The sequence below is a fragment of the Sinocyclocheilus grahami genome, unplaced genomic scaffold, assembly GCF_001515645.1.
Source record: "Sinocyclocheilus grahami isolate Dianchi unplaced genomic scaffold, SAMN03320097.WGS_v1.1 scaffold126.1, whole genome shotgun sequence".
In the NCBI taxonomy this organism is placed as follows: domain Eukaryota; kingdom Metazoa; phylum Chordata; class Actinopteri; order Cypriniformes; family Cyprinidae; genus Sinocyclocheilus; species Sinocyclocheilus grahami.
This window is the reverse complement of record NW_015505305.1, coordinates 1,257,726-1,274,862: the sequence shown is the minus strand read 5'-3', so window position 1 is coordinate 1,274,862 and position 17,137 is coordinate 1,257,726. Positions and strand designations below refer to the sequence as shown.

At 36.0% G+C, this 17,137-nt stretch overlaps 1 protein-coding gene across 5 annotated transcripts in view; it reads left to right on the top strand.

Moving 5' to 3' along the window:
• rps6ka3b (ribosomal protein S6 kinase, polypeptide 3b) overlaps positions 1–17,137 on the top strand; it is a 48,162-nt gene that overhangs the window by 24,908 nt on the left and 6,117 nt on the right. For 3 of the 5 annotated variants that reach the window (XM_016278853.1, XM_016278852.1, XM_016278856.1), the window contains 15 exons: positions 5,233–5,349; positions 7,339–7,420; positions 8,403–8,483; positions 8,596–8,675; positions 8,879–8,985; positions 10,020–10,057; positions 11,931–12,073; positions 12,514–12,584; positions 13,491–13,579; positions 14,131–14,195; positions 14,291–14,393; positions 14,591–14,715; positions 14,845–14,970; positions 15,785–15,874; positions 16,415–16,573. In XM_016278853.1, coding sequence (XP_016134339.1) covers positions 5,233–5,349; positions 7,339–7,420; positions 8,403–8,483; positions 8,596–8,675; positions 8,879–8,985; positions 10,020–10,057; positions 11,931–12,073; positions 12,514–12,584; positions 13,491–13,579; positions 14,131–14,195; positions 14,291–14,393; positions 14,591–14,715; positions 14,845–14,970; positions 15,785–15,874; positions 16,415–16,573 — 1,476 coding nt within the window. Of the gene's footprint in view, positions 1–2,812; positions 2,897–5,232; positions 5,350–7,338; positions 7,421–8,402; positions 8,484–8,595; positions 8,676–8,878; positions 8,986–10,019; positions 10,058–11,309; positions 11,348–11,930; positions 12,074–12,513; positions 12,585–13,490; positions 13,580–14,130; positions 14,196–14,290; positions 14,394–14,590; positions 14,716–14,844; positions 14,971–15,784; positions 15,875–16,414; positions 16,574–17,137 lie in introns of those variants that run through there. The other 2 variants (XM_016278855.1, XM_016278854.1) reach the window with 2 other exon arrangements.

Below are 17,137 nucleotides of genomic sequence, written 5' to 3'. Positions count from 1 at the left end.
TATGTTAATTTTTTTCCTCATTAATGTACACACATCACCCCATATTGACAGAAAAACACAGAATTGTTGACATTTTTGCAGATTTATTAAAGAAAAACTGAAATATCACATGGTCCTAAGTATTCCTTTGCTGTGACACTCATATATTTAACTCAGGTGCTGTCCATTTCTTCTGATCTTCCTTGAGATGGTTCTACACCTTAATTTGAGTTTAGCTGTGTTTGATTATACTGATTGGACTTGATTAGTAAAGCCACACACCTGTCTATATAAGACCTTACTGCTCACAGTGCATGTCAGAGCAAATGAGAATTATGAGGTCAAAGGAACTGCCTGAAGAGCTCAGAGACAGAATTGTGGCAAGGCACAGGTCTGGCCAAGGTTACAAAAAAATTTCTGCTGCACTTAAGGTTCCCAAGAGCACAGTGGCCTCCATTCCTTAAATGGAAGATGTTTGGGATGACCAGAACCCTTCCTAGAGCTGGCCGTCCAGCCAAACTGAGCTATCGGGGGAGAAGAGCCTTGGTGAGAGAGGTAAAGAAGGAACCCAAAGATCAGTGTGGCTGAGCTCCAGAGATGCAGTCGGGAGATGGGAGAAAGTTTTAGAAAGTCAACCATCACTGCAGCCCTCCACCAGTCGGGGCTTTATGGCAGAGTGGCCCGACGGAAGCCTCTCCTCCGTGCAAGACACATGAAAGCCCGCATGGAGTTGTGAGATGGTGAGAAATAAGATTCTCTGGTCTGATGAGACCAAGATAGAACTTTTTGGCCTTAATTCTAAGCGGTATGTGTGGAGAAAACCAGGCACTGCTCATCACCTGTCCAATACAGTCCCAACAGTGAAGCATGGTGGTGGTAGCATCATGCTGTGGGGGTGTTTTTCAGCTGCAGGGACAGGACGACTGGTTGCAATTGAGGGAAAGATGAATGCGGCCAAGTACAGGGATATCCTGGACGAAAACCTTCTCCAGAGTGCTTAGGACCTCAGACTGGGCTGAAGGTTTACCTTCCAACAAGACAATGACCCTAAGCACACAGCTAAAATAACGAAGGAGTGGCTTCACAACAACTCTGTGATTGTTCTTGAATGGCCCAGCCAGAGCCCTGACTTAAACCCAATTGAGCATCTCTGGAGAGACCTAAAAATGACTGTCCACCAACGTTTACCATCCAACCTGACAGAACTGGAGAGGATCTGCAAGGAGGAATGGCAGAGGATCCCCAAATCCAGGTGTGAAAAACTTGTTGCATCTTTCCCAAAAAGACTCATGGCTGTATTAGATCAAAAGGGTGCTTCTACTAAATACTGAGCAAAGGGTCTGAATACTTAGGACCATGTGATATTTCAGTTTTTCTTTTTTAATAAATCTGCAAAAATGTCAACAATTCTGTGTTTTTCTGTCAATATATATATATACACATACACACACACACACACACACACACATTTACATTCAGACATTTAGCAGACACTTTTTTGAGGAAAAAAAAAATTACTTAAATGATTTTAGCAAATGGCTGCAATATAACAAAGAGTGAAAAATTTAAGGGGGTCTGAATACTTTCCGTACCCACTGTATATATATATATGTATATATATAGATAGATAAACATAAACCAATATTTGGTCTGCTGTAAGTCATAGTATTGTGAAAATATACATATTTGTTGTATATGTGGGGGGGAATTCAGTAAATTGGACCACGATTTGACGGTCATCTCAATATCGAAAAGTAGCTCAATTGAACTGACTTCAATTTGTAGAATGCACTGCAAACCTAGTGTGCCTTACATATCTACTGTGCACTACTGATTTTGTATGCACTCCAAACCTAGTATGTATACAGATACAAAACCTTTAAATATGATGGTGTTTAGTAGGAGATGTGATTTTTTTTTCTTCTTTTTTTAGATCAATGAGATACATCTTTGTTTGTACGTGTGATAAAGGTGCTCTTTAAGTCAGTGATTACATGGTACATGCACATCCTGTATTGTCACCATCTGTACTCTGAATCACAGTCTCTACAATACCACCACACAACACTTCCACCACAATCCACACACACACACACACACACACACACACACTGGAGAGCAGCTCTCCATCAGACAGGAATCGGACACAATCATTCACAAACTGCACACAAACACACTCTCAAACATGCTGGAATCAGGCCTGAAGTCTTTATCATACTCCTTTGATCTTTTTTGTACTCATGGCTGTGATTTGTAGTTGAAGATTATAAAATGCTAATTAAATAGCTCATCATGTATTTCTATCAACTTCCATTTTGAATCTAAAGCGTTAGCGACTCATTCTCATTCTGAAGTATCAGTTTCCATTCTTGGCGACATTGAGATGAGGTGTGAATTATGCTCAGCGAGAGCCAAAGAGAGAGACGGGGAAGTGCTGCTGGTTGGATGCTTGTATGTGTTTAGTGTGATGCAGGTGAACAGCGGATTCATCATGCCTCCCTCCCTTTGTGTTTCTTTTCCTCCATCGATTGGTTCAATGATTTTCTCTTTCATATATCAGGAAAACAGAGCTTGCATTGAAGCTTTGAAGACTCCTTCCTATGTTTTTCAGCAAGAACTTAAAAAGCCAAGGAATCTGAAGTGGAGTTGAGTTGGTTTTATACTAGAGACAAACTCTCCTGACTGGACTAGTCTAAGACGGCTACACCGTCATACCATAGACTTGCCTGCGGGGCTTCAGGAAGCGTCAGAAAGGTTAGAAACACTGTCAGTACTGGACGGAGATCCAGGACCTCATGGCAGGATGCTGGCTACTCTGAGGGAGCCTAGGCTGACACAATGCCAGACTGAATTGGGATGGAACAGGATGGAGGATTCACTGGCCTCGCTTCCACATCGCTCTCCATGGGACTCTGAGGTATTTATGGTTCCATTGGCTTTAGAGATAACACTGGAGATGGGAGGAAGAGGAAATTTGGGGATCTTCGTGGAGGTGGACTTTACACAAGTCTTGTGAGCTTTACACAAACGATTGTAGAAAATCTCTGGGTGTGTTCAGAATAGAATACAAACATGCTGCACAGTGTTTACCTCCTTTTTTCCAAACTATTGAGAACAGAATGCAGTAAGCAACAATAAATAATTTTGTCCTGACTTTTGGCAGTTCAGTCAAATGACTCATGTTAACAGGATTTGATATTGATGTGATTCATTTGTCACTCTTCAGATTGAAGGTTGGGTGCAAAACAAAACACACAGTGTGCTTGTACAAAATGAATACTTCTCATTTTCGCCAATGTAGTAGGTTTTTCAGGTATTTCATGACAAAAAAATGCATATTATGCAAAGTATACATACAACATTATGCCCTTCTGAACTTACCCTTATTTTTAAATGACTCCGAATTTTTTATTAATAATTATTATTTTGAATTAACACTAATATTTTAATATTGTATATTTATTTTAACGAAATACAGTTTTTTTTTCTATGAAGCTGCTGCCTTCATATTTTAGGAAAGGAGTTATTTCTCAAGGGTCATCATATTTGGTGGTCCTTGGCATTAAAATGCCGTTTTAGTTTAATGTTTAGTACTTGTTTTGTGCTTTTGTCATTTTAATTTTAATTTTTTTATATATTTCTACATATCTTTAATTATTTTTTATTTCAGTTTAATATTTTTAGTACAACTTAAACTTTTTTCAGCTAGTTGTCAAGGCAAGATACAAAGTATTGGTTTTATTTTTTTAGGTATAAGTCTTTCTGCTAGTATATTTATATTTTATTTCAGCTATATTTTAAAATGTTTTATAGATTTAGTTTCAGTTAACAATAGCAACACCAATTCTAAACTGTCAGACTTCAAACTTTTGCCTGGTGGGCAATAAAATGGATAAGAAAATATAGACTTTGAATGAGGGACCTGGGTGAGACCAAGGCTGTGTACCACTTCATTTTTTTATGGCTTCCCTCGCTAACTTCCCTCCGTCTCGTTGACTTGGATGTACGTCAATGATTTTGTTGCACAAGTGCTCACTACTAGTGGAAACCTTACAGTTGGATGAATTGGAACGTCCTAAACCCTTGATCACTTGGAATCTGCTATGGAGTTGATTTATTATAAAAAAAAAAATTCCCCTTACAAATTTGCTTGATGCACCATTCTATATGTATGTGGAAATGCGTTGACTGTTTTAAATATTAAAAAAATAATTACTAGCAGTTAGCAAAGTCTTAATCAGTCTTATTTTTCAGATTCAAATTAGGCCAGTCTACCTTTTTATGTAACTGACTTTAAAAAGTTATGACCAGACTTAAAGAAAAAATTAAGCAGTTTATGCAGCCGGTCCCAGAATACCACCCAGTATACCTTAGCAACCACCCAGAACATCTTAGCAAACATATACTGTAGCAACACCCTGACAACCACCCACAGCACCCTGGTAGCATTTCATTTCAGTTGAACGTTGTCTAAGCAGCTACTGTTTCTTAATGCATCCTGGTTTTGTTATTGTTTGGGTCTCAGTATATTGAGCGATGGAGGACCGTCTGTGCCCATAAACTTTCATCACTTGCATGAGAGACACTTTACTGATACGCCAACATAGGATGACATCACCTCACCGTGTGGAGATAGAAAGCTGATGGATTAGAGGGGGAGACAGAGAAATGGATGAAAAGAGAGAAAGAGAGAGTGGGAGGAAGAGAGTGAGGAAAGAAGAGCTTGAACGTTGTGTCTTTAGTCACCCTTCTCCACGCCCACCGCTACTGTGATGGAGCAGGAGGATTGGGGGCGGTGTCATGGCAACCGTGTGGGAAGCTGTCCGTCACACGAGCTTTCTACTGAGTGTGGTCTTGCTCTCTCTGTGCATCAGAAGCCCAGCAGCAGGCGCACACTGCAGGGGGATTGCCGGGGCTCAACCCCTCCTCCCTCAGGCATGGAGCAGGGTGACGAGCCCCAGGTCGGGCCCGAGAACACGTGGGACACAACGGCGTACTGCTGTGATGTGCGTGGCGTGGGTGAGAGTGATGCGTTTGAGACCGCTTCGCAGAAATTCCCGCTTATTTCAGCTGTGTGTTAATTTAATGCTGCATGTTCAGGTTTATTATTGAGTTCGGGTGAATTCAGTAAAAGCGTTTTCTCTCTCTTTTTCTGGTTTACTTGTCTGAATTTTTGTTTGTACCGTCTGTCACAGTTTTTGCGTTTCTCGCTGATGTAATTCTCTCTCTGGCTTGTTGTCGTCTTCTCTCCAGGAAGAAGTGTCTGTTAAAGAGATCAACATCACACATCATGTTAAAGAGGGCTCAGAGAAGGCCGACCCGCAGCAGTTTGAGCTCAGGAAGGTGCTTGGACAGGGCTCCTTCGGAAAGGTACGTCACATTAAGTTAGTGCTGTGAAGCATGATTTTATATATAGAATATATGATGGTAGAAATATATAGAGGTGGAGCTTCTGTTATACTGTTTATACCAAGGGTCTTCAAACTTTTTTCGTACAAGGACCCCATTGGTGCATGGAGAGACAGAGCAGGGACCAGTGTTGTTGTTGCAAACAAAAACTATTAAAAATTAAATATTAAATGAAAAACTTCAACTTAAAAAACATAGCAACTAACTGAAATAAATGTGATAAATAAAAGTTGAAATACAAAAATATGAAAACACTAACAACGTGTCCTAACTACATGCAATGCGATGCTGCGAAACATGATAAAAGCTATCTTTTCCATGTTAATCTGAGTTTTTGTCCTAAATAGCCGTGACGGCGACATGCGAAATTTCTAATTTAGAAACGTTTTTTATTTCCACGACGTCGCAGCTGGAACAACAACATACAAACTATATGACAGTAGATAATCTCAGGTGATTATGTGCTTCATTCAAAGTTAAACGTCTCTAATATGAGTTTAAATATAATTTTGTGTGACCTTATAGCCATACTGAAAGCAACAATAGATAGTTTAAAACTGTGGACTCGCTGCGAACCAACGAGTGTATTCCATGACATGTTATCAGTCACTCCGTATGTACATTTAATGATGTTAAAAAGATTTAATATTTATGAATTCGATTATAAACGTATCCATTTCGCTGCAAGAGCAGTGCGCTTGCACAGAGAGCCCGCCCACACACGCTTCTGATTGGCTGTTATATTTGATTGATTCTGTCGCGTTGCGGTGTTGCATCGTGTTTGGTGTGGACACCCAAATTGCTTGTCGCTGGAATCTTGTCGCGTCGCGTGTAGTTAGGACACGGTGTAATACTCAATGAAAATTTTAAAAGTGCTGCACATAACAAAATTAATAAAAATATAATCGAAACTGAGAATATGAAAAGAAAAGCTGATTTAAAATTGTAATATTATAGTATATAAATAATACTAAAATAACACTGACAGGGACCTCCTTGTTACTTGCGGTACATAAATGGTACTGAATTTTAATCCAGATCTAAATTAATAAATGTAATAAATATTATATTTTTAGTTTAATCCATACTTAAATTTTTTCACTACAAATATTTTCACTTTACAGTAAGTTTTCATTAACATCTGTTAACTACATTAGGTAGCATGGATTAACAATGAACAATACTTTTATAGCATTTATTAATCTTAGTTTATCTTATTAATCTTTAACGACAACACTGTGAATTAACATGAACATGAACATTTTTTATTTACTAACATTAACAAAGGTTAATAAATGCTATAAAAATATATTGCTCATTGTTACTTCATGTTAGTTAATGCATTAACTAATGTTAACAAATGAGACCTTATTGTTAAAGTTTTCCTGAAAAAGGAAATAAAGAAAGAAGGAAAGAAACCTTTTTGTTTGTGCTCAACAAGTTCCAAACAAATAACCCAAAAATATTGTCAAATGAGGTGCAATCTGTTTAATTTTTAAAGTAATTAACTATTACATAATCGAATGATGCATATTATGTGGTATTTAAAATATTTAGGCAAATAACTGTTTGTGTACATATTGTTACTGTGATTTAAAATTACTCATACAGTGATATAAGATTTTGGTCATACCGCCCACCTATACAAATATATTTTTAGTGTTTGATGTGTGTGGGTTTGTGTATGTTTGCATTGTGCTTTGAGAGGCAATCAGCACAGATGAAAGCCTGAGCCATGCCCAGGTGAAAAAAAAATAGTCATCCATACTTTAACGACAATCTCAGTAAAATTGCACATGGAGTTAGTCACGGTCACTATAGTTACAGTGTCACGGTACAGCACAGAACTAACTGTGTTTTCAAGAAGAACTGATGAGTAAAATAGATCCTGTTTAAAAGTGTTTTTTAATGTTGTTTTGATGTAGCCTTGATTTTGTTTGTGTGTTGCAGGTGTTTTTAGTGAAGAAGACAACAGGCCCGGATGCAGGACAGCTGTATGCAATGAAAGTGCTGAAAAAAGCCACTCTGAAAGGTATTAAGTCAGTCAATATATATATATATATGTATATATATATATGCACACATTTTTTCACTAATTTACATGTATGTAAATAATTTTAAAACTTAATAAAAAATGTATGTGAATATTTAATAGATATATGAATGTATAATTTATTCACTCTTTTTTTTATAATAAATATAACAAATGAGATGTACACAAATTGCTGAAATTAAATTACCACTTATTTTACATAATATTTAATCAAACTTCACTGCAATTGTTTATCATCTATTGACAAGACTGCTAGTACAATCTGAAATTGACTTAGAGGGCAAATTCAGTTTAAAACACTTCAACTTCTGTAACTCTATTATTGAACACTGCCAATGTTTTTTGAATAGTCAAATATTGACGTAAAAAAAAATATATAGGTATATGTATAAATACGTAGGTTATATATCATCTATGAATTGTATGAAGTATGATTTGGCAAATTTGACTCCTTGTAACTAATTCAGTAAAACATGAAGAAGGCTTGACGTTTGGCTTTAGTCCTGTAGCTGAAAGTGCAAATTAATTGTTTTTGCCCTTGACAGGAAGTATTGCAGGTGTGCAAGCCAAGAGATTATAAACAGTTCAAAAGTCTCATTAACACTTGGGACTCCAGATGACTCAGGCTACTGTGGAAATAAATGCTTAGGAAGTTTCTTGTTTAGGTTCTGTTTATTCCAGTGTTTTGGTTGGTTAATTCCCAGTCGTAGCTGTTTTAAGAATGTAAATTGATGTTCGTGGAAGGGTACAACTATGAAAAACAGCCCTTCCATCCCTTCTCTTGTCTCTCTTGCACTGCATTTTTCTCCCTACTTTATTTTATTAGTCATCCGGTGCCATCTGCGTAATTCTGCTTTGCCAGATTTCTGGGCGGAGGGGGGACGTTGTTAGAGGGGAGAGATGCGTTGTTAGTGTACTAAATTGAAGTAAACAGAAGTGTTATTTATGCGTGTGTTTTCAGTACGGGATCGGGTCAGGACTAAGATGGAGCGGGACATCCTGGTGGAGGTTAATCATCCCTTTATTGTTAAGCTACACTATGGTAAGTGCTGGTCATCGGCCAATCAGAATAAAGAGCAGCTCTTGTTCTAATGTTCTGTTAACCAATGAAGCCATTCTTTCTTTCTCACACTCTTCTTGTGTACTTCTTGCAGCATTCCAGACTGAAGGAAAGCTTTATCTGATTCTGGACTTTTTAAGAGGAGGTGATCTCTTTACTCGACTGTCAAAAGAGGTAAATAGCGCATGGTTACCCCAAGCATTACATTTACATTAAAGCATTTAGCTGATGCTTTTATCCAAAACAACTTACAAAGCAGAGTCTCATGTAGCCACCAGCTCCTTGCAATTTTCTCAGCTTATTCTTGCCAAGACTGTCCACTTAGAGAGGACGAGACTGTCTGATTGATATGTAAAGCATGTGCTCTCTTTCCTCAGGTGATGTTCACAGAGGAGGATGTGAAGTTTTATCTGGCTGAACTGGCTTTAGCTCTGGACCATCTGCATGGACTAGGCATCATCTACAGAGATCTGAAACCAGAGAAGTACTGAATGTTCTCAAATAAACCCAGTTTAGACTAGAACTTAAAAGGATGGTTCATGCAAATCGATGAAAATTGTCATTATGCGTATTATTTATTTGTCATTCTTTATTTAATATTTCACTTCTAACCTGTATGCTTTAAAACAAAGAGACCATCAAATTCCCAAAAGGACAGAAATAGGAAAATTAATTGAAAATTGAGGTATTATTTATCCATTCCTTAGACTTTTATTGTGCTTAATTTGGAGGGGAAGGGAGGCTTATTGTGTTGTTGTGAAGTCTTTTTTTAAAGAAATTAATACTCTTTTTCAGCAAGGATGCATTAAATTGATCAAAAGTGACAGTATAGACATTAATAATGTTACAAAAGATTTCTATCTCGAATAGATTCTGTTCTTCTAAACTTTCTATTCAGCAAAGATGCTTCTGGGAAAAAAATAACATTAATAACAAAAATTGTTTCATGAGCAGCAAATCAGCATATTAGAATGATTTCTGAAGAATCATTTGACACATCACGGAGTAATAATGCTGAAAATTCAGCTTTGCATCACAGGAATAAATAAATTTTTTAAATATATTAAAATAGAAAACAATTTTAAATTGTAATAATATTTCACAGTATTACTGTTATACTACCACATGTTTTGTTCAAATAAATGCAGCCTTGGTGAACATAAGAGACTTATTTAAAAAAAAAAAAATCATTATAACAATTCTAAAAATCTTTTGAACGATAATGTAATTTTTCCTTTTCATACTTCCCTTTGTGCTTTTGTTTTTTGCTGTTTATCACTATGCACACTTACTTGTTCTCTTTTTTTATCCTTCCTCACTGTTGTCTGTAAGGTCGTCCATGAATCTCATTTATGTCTGCAGGGAATAGGGCTATAACAATAATGGTTGTAGTCTTGTAGCTGTGACATAGAGATATGTCCTCATGGCTCAGGGTGGGATTGGCAGCAGACCCTTTGTGTGAGTGTGTTCATGCTCTGTTAAATGGATTTTTAATGCTGTGAATCTGTGTAATTTCAGCATTCTCCTGGATGAGGACGGCCACATAAATCTGACAGGTAGGTCATTTCAGATTGCTGGATTGGCTGCATCAGCATGGGGCCACCTTGAGCATTTAGGGCTTTGTGTTGGTACCGTTTGACTGCAGCCTCAAGGGAGGACAGACAGATGCTTTAAACTTCCCTCTGTAAAGAGTTATGACATCTAAACCACACTCATACTATGACAAGGTGAACTGCACAGAGCTTATGTGTGGGAAATTAGGTTTTGTGCAATGATTGTGGGAATTTTTTTTTTTGTATTTATTATTATTTTTATCTTTGATGTTTAGATTTTTAGTTTTCATTTTAATCTTGGTTTTAGGAATTGTTTTTTGTTGTACTTTTGTCAATTTTATTTTTGTCAAATTTTTTATATATATTTCTATTTAGCTTATTTTTGTATTATTATTATTTATTTTTATTTCAGTTTTTCTTTTAGTACTCTTAGTTCTTCAACTTAAACTTAATCGTTAGTTGCCAAGGCAGTATTTCTCATTTTTGAGAAACTTATTTCAACATTATTTCAGTTAAGAAAAAACTGTTTTGAGTAGCTGTGGTAGAAGTTAAGAGTAACAACACAGTATAGACATTAATAATGTTACAAAAGATTTCTATCTCGAATAGATTCTGTTCTTCTAAACTTTCTATTCAGCAAAGATGCTTCTGGGAAAAAAATAACATTAATAACAAAAATTGTTTCATGAGCAGCAAATCAGCATATTAGAATGATTTCTGAAGAATCATTTGACACATCACGGAGTAATAATGCTGAAAATTCAGCTTTGCATCACAGGAATAAATAAATTTTTTAAATATATTAAAATAGAAAACAATTTTAAATTGTAATAATATTTCACAGTATTACTGTTATACTACCACATGTTTTGTTCAAATAAATGCAGCCTTGGTGAACATAAGAGACTTATTTAAAAAAAAAAATCATTATAACAATTCTAAAAATCTTTTGAACGATAATGTAATTTTTCCTTTTCATACTTCCCTTTGTGCTTTTGTTTTTTGCTGTTTATCACTATGCACACTTACTTGTTCTCTTTTTTTATCCTTCCTCACTGTTGTCTGTAAGGTCGTCCATGAATCTCATTTATGTCTGCAGGGAATAGGGCTATAACAATAATGGTTGTAGTCTTGTAGCTGTGACATAGAGATATGTCCTCATGGCTCAGGGTGGGATTGGCAGCAGACCCTTTGTGTGAGTGTGTTCATGCTCTGTTAAATGGATTTTTAATGCTGTGAATCTGTGTAATTTCAGCATTCTCCTGGATGAGGACGGCCACATAAATCTGACAGGTAGGTCATTTCAGATTGCTGGATTGGCTGCATCAGCATGGGGCCACCTTGAGCATTTAGGGCTTTGTGTTGGTACCGTTTGACTGCAGCCTCAAGGGAGGACAGACAGATGCTTTAAACTTCCCTCTGTAAAGAGTTATGACATCTAAACCACACTCATACTATGACAAGGTGAACTGCACAGAGCTTATGTGTGGGAAATTAGGTTTTGTGCAATGATTGTGGGAATTTTTTTTTTTGTATTTATTATTATTTTTATCTTTGATGTTTAGATTTTTAGTTTTCATTTTAATCTTGGTTTTAGGAATTGTTTTTTGTTGTACTTTTGTCAATTTTATTTTTGTCAAATTTTTTATATATATTTCTATTTAGCTTATTTTTGTATTATTATTATTTATTTTTATTTCAGTTTTTCTTTTAGTACTCTTAGTTCTTCAACTTAAACTTAATCGTTAGTTGCCAAGGCAGTATTTCTCATTTTTGAGAAACTTATTTCAACATTTGTTTTGAGTAGCTGTGGTAGAAGTTAAGAGTAACAACACTGATGTGGCCATACTGAAAGTGTGTTTGTGTGCGTCTTCAGATTTTGGACTCAGTAAGGAGTCGATCGATCATGAAAATAAAGCATACTCTTTCTGCGGGACGGTAGAGTATATGGCTCCAGAGGTGGTGAACAGAAGAGGACACACTTATAGCGCTGACTGGTGGTCTTACGGTGTACTCATGGTGAGGGAGCGCCACTTCCTGTTTATATTCTTGTTTATTTTAGCATTTTGTATATGTTCCCATTAAAGGTGATCTCAGTCATTTGTTTTCTCATTAAAAATTTATTTAATCTACTTTGTGAATTTTATTAATTTTATTTTGTTATTAATTTATTAATAAGTTAATAATATTATAAATACATTTTAATGATTTTGTTATTTTAAAATACACTTAGGAGATATAAAAATTCATTATTAAATAATAATACATATAAAATTATAAAAAAATCTTGAACACTATCTAAACTGGGCCAGAACAAACTGGAATATTGTTCCAGCACCTTCAGCCATCTGTCAGTGCAACATCAGACAGTTAAACATAAACCAAAAATTACTGAGTGCATTTTTATTCATATAAAATCACACTTCAGAGAACCAACTTGTTTTGTTCTCCATCCTCAGTTTGAAATGCTGACTGGAACGCTGCCTTTCCAAGGCAAGGACCGCAAGGAAACCATGACTATGATTCTAAAGTGAGTGCGACGGCCTCATCCTTCCATTACCCCAGCGGAGACTCACCTAACACTATTATCTAAACACAGTCATCCACTCTAATTGGAAACTGCGCAACATCTAGATGCTAAGTGCTGTAGCGATGAGGATAAGCCCTTGGTTTAGTTGACAGTGTTGTTTACCTTAAAGACTAAGCACTTAACCATCAGTAAACACGGAACCACACAAAACACACGTCACGTCATAATGCGGCCTGCTGAGGAGTGAATAACGCTCAGGCGTGCCACACTAGCACTGCTGTGGTGGATAATTATAATCAAAGGTCTGCGTACAGTTTGACGGCTTTGAGAAACTGTAGTAATGTGGTTTTAGAGGAATGACCGCAGACTTTTAGAGAGAAGGCAAGATGAGGGTTTGTCAATTACAGTGTTCATTTGAGGCTTCTGCAGAGGACTGATAAGAACCGACAATTGCCACTGATGTGAATACACAAAGTAAAGCTGTAGAAGTGACATCAGTGCAGATGACAGTTACCGAGTTTGTCTTTGTCCTCTGTTTTATGTTATCTGACCTCTAGGCTTGTGTAGACAGATTTTGTACCATCATTTGAATTTATCACCACAAAGTCACATTACAGCTCATTCTGGTCCAACAAACTGCCCACTTAAATAGGAAATGACCTTCAGGCCGACATGTATTTTAAATGATCTGTACAAACTACACATTTTTCTTGACATATAAGGGCAGGCAAATCTGAAGTGAAAATTATATAGAAAGATGTTTCATTGGAAAACAAAACATTAGATTTGATCAATCTGATTGGTCAATGACCAGCACTTCCAATTGTGCAGCTTAATAATAAAGGGATGATTTTTCATTTGCTGACTATCTGAACTCTGGCTTGACTCTTGACCTGTTTTTTGTAGGGCGAAGCTTGGAATGCCTCAGTTTCTGAGTTCAGAAGCTCAGAGTCTCCTCAGGAGCCTTTTCAAACGAAACCCTTCCAATAGATTCGGTAAGCCCACTCACATACTCTACCTTTCAAAAGTTTGGGGTCAGTATTTTTTTTTATTTGCGATTATTCTGCAAGGATGCACTGAAATAATCTATTTCAAATCAGTGCTGTTCTTTTTAACTTTCTGCACACAACTGTTTTCATCATTGTTAATAATAGCAAATGTTTCTTGCGCACCAAATCAGCATATTAGAATGATTTCTGAAGGATCATGTGACACTGAAGACTGGAGTAATGGCTGCTGAAAATTCAGCTTTAACATCACAGGAATAAATTACATTTTAAAATATATTCAAATAGAAAGCAGTTGTGTCAAATTATAATAATATTTATCAAACATTATATTTAAATATATTTATTTTATTGTGTTTACTGTATTTTTGTTTAAAATAAATGCAACTTTGGTGAGCATAAGAGATTTCTTAAAAAAACTAAAACATTTTTTTTAAATCATACTGACCCCAGCCTTTTAAATAGTAGTGTATTAGACTGGCTGGATGTTCATTTCTGTGTGTTAAGTTATGCATATTTTGATTTGAACTCATCTGCAGGTGCTGGTCCAGATGGAGTTGAAGAGATAAAGAGACACCCGTTTTATGCTACCATTGACTGGAATGTGAGTCTTTAAAGGAACATGCATTTACGATGAAAAAATTATAATCTATCAATGTATGGTGGTTTTACTGTTTTATCATGTCTTGTTTGTCTAAGAAATTATTTAGAAGAGAGATTCACCCGCCCTTCAAACCAGCCTCTGGCAGACCAGACGACACATTCTACTTTGACCCAGAATTTACAGCAAAAACTCCCAAAGGTACGTCAGCTTATAAACGATTGTGTCTGACCCTAGATCAGGTAGACTGTGCTTGCCATCTGTCTTTAATCCCCTCTCAGACAAATACACGAAAACCTGTTTCATTAAATGCTGCTAGACCTTTTGAAATCTGTCGGATTATTTGATGGTGTATTTATTTAATGACTAGATTAAAACTGCTGTGTGTTTTCTGGTAGACTCTCCAGGTGTACCCCCTAGTGCCAATGCCAATCAACTCTTCAGAGGTTTCAGTTTTGTGGCCATCAGCTCAGAAGAAGAGTCTCAACCCCTGCAGGGCAACAGTGTGAGCTCTATAGTTCAGGTATACACACTCATGCATAACGCACTTAAACCTCTTTCCACATAGTATATGCTGTAATGACTGTTTTTAAGGTGTAGCTATGAGTCAGATTTTATGTCAGCATTACATCTGGTTGTTTTCACTCTGCAGCAGTTCCACAGAAACGTGTCTCAGTTCAATGACGCATATGAGGTGAAGGAGGATATCGGAGTTGGCTCATATTCCATCTGCAGACGCTGCATACAGAAAAGCACAGGCATGGAGTATGCAGTGAAGGTGTGAAGCGAGTCATATTAAACCAACACACTGACTGCTTTCATTGAGGCAGTAAATCAACCTTAAAAAGACCATCCAGAACACCAAATTGATAGCAGAAAAAAAATTATCTTTCTCTTTCTATCTCTTTATCTATAAATGTGTATATGTGTATGTGTGTGTGTGTGTGTGTATATATATATATATGTATAATATTGGATATTTCCTATTATTGGATAGTTTCTGTTCATTTACCATATGTTTACATTTAGATTAAAAATAAGAAACACAAAAAACGAAAATTTTCAAAAATAATATATATTTTTAAATTCGATATAAAATTAAATTTTAAATGTGCATTAAATATTATTTTTACGTTTCTAAAGTGAAATTTTATATAATTTATTTATATATATATATATATATATAACTAAAAACACTAATTCACTTATTTAAGAACACAGTTAAATTGTAATATTTAGCATATCTCAATGAATATCCTTTTTTATAGTGGACATTATAATACTTAAATTCACTTGTAACAATTAAAATGATTAGTTCTAGGTTTTATTGTTTGTTTGTTTTTTCAATTTATTATTAATTATTTAAAATTCTAGACTATGTTGTCTAAATAAATTAAATTATTATTAGGATATTGGATAGAATTTTAATATCAGCACATCCCTAATAAAACCGCTTTGAACTTCTTAACAACTGCATAGCAGCAGCATTCAATCTTAACTATTTTTGGCCTTTTCAAAGACAATTTTATACTGCCTTACAGTGAGTTTCTTGGACATTGTGATGTATCTCTCTATATATTTTTCATGTTTAGATAATCAATAAAGCTAAACGGGATCCAACGGACGAGGTGGAAATTCTGTTACGCTATGGACAGCATCCAAATATAATCACCTTGAAAGACGTGAGTGTTAAGAAACAAGGATGCAGTCTTTTTATTTTCATCCATAAGGATGAAGGGCAATAGTCTGTGGCGGCAGACTCTGAGCTTTGTCTTAGTGGCTGAACACAATTATATTAAGTTAATGTCTTGTTCTTTTCAAAGAGCATTGATGTGTTTACCTGAAACCGATTCTGCTCTGACATTTCCGGAATGAGGGAATAATGTAATGAGTTTCTGCTCTTATTGTCTTTCCTGCAAATTACTCCGAGCAGGTTATCCATCATTCATATTCGTTTAGCAGTGTATTAGTATTATTGTTTCCATTGTTTAATACATTATAAATGCATCTGCTTTAATTGTTCCTTGAACACAGCATTGATTGGCTTCAAACACAAAATTCATTTCCTGCAGATGTAAATATCCATAACCATATTGTTATGTATTGCAGAATTGATTTCTATAGCATTTCATGAAAAGTGATGTTTGTAATAAAATAGAAGAGATGGTGACTTTAAACTGATTAGCAATGATAAACTAATATAACTGTGTCACTGTTTGCAGGTGTACGACGATGGCCGCTCAGTGTATCTGGTGACAGAACTGCTGAAGGGAGGGGAACTGCTGGATAAGATCCTCAGACAGAAGTTCTTCTCAGAGCGGGAGGCCAGCGCTGTGCTGTACACCATCACAAAGACTGTAGAGTACCTGCACGCTCAAGGGGTATGCAACCTCCCTAGAGCTCAAACTATAGTAAAGAACAAAGTAAAATGTGTGCCATACAGACAGTACATCAATATGTTTAGGGAGACAACAGCTGAGGGAATGAAACTTAAAGCCCAGCTGAAGTACATTAAGATTGTGATCTTGGGAAACAAATGAGGCTTTGTGAGACTGCCTGGTCTTACTGCATACTGGTTTATAATGGCTCTAGGGCAGATAAACTCAACATTAGAAGCCAAGAGGGAGATTCAAACCACAACAGATGCAAAAGCCTGTAGTATACACTGCCATTCAAGAGTTCTCGAGGCTTTTTGAAAAAAGTCTCTTATGCTCACCAAGATTGTCTTTATCTGTTAAAAAATACAGTAAAAACGGTAATATTGTGAAATATTATTACAATGTTTTCTGTTTTAAAATGTAATTTATTCCTGTGAAGCAAAGCTGAATTTTTTTAGCATCATTACTCCAGTCTTCAGTGTCACATGATCCTTCAGAAATCATTCTAATATGCTGATTTGGTGCTCAAGAAACATTTCTTATTATTAATAATGTTGAAAACAGTTG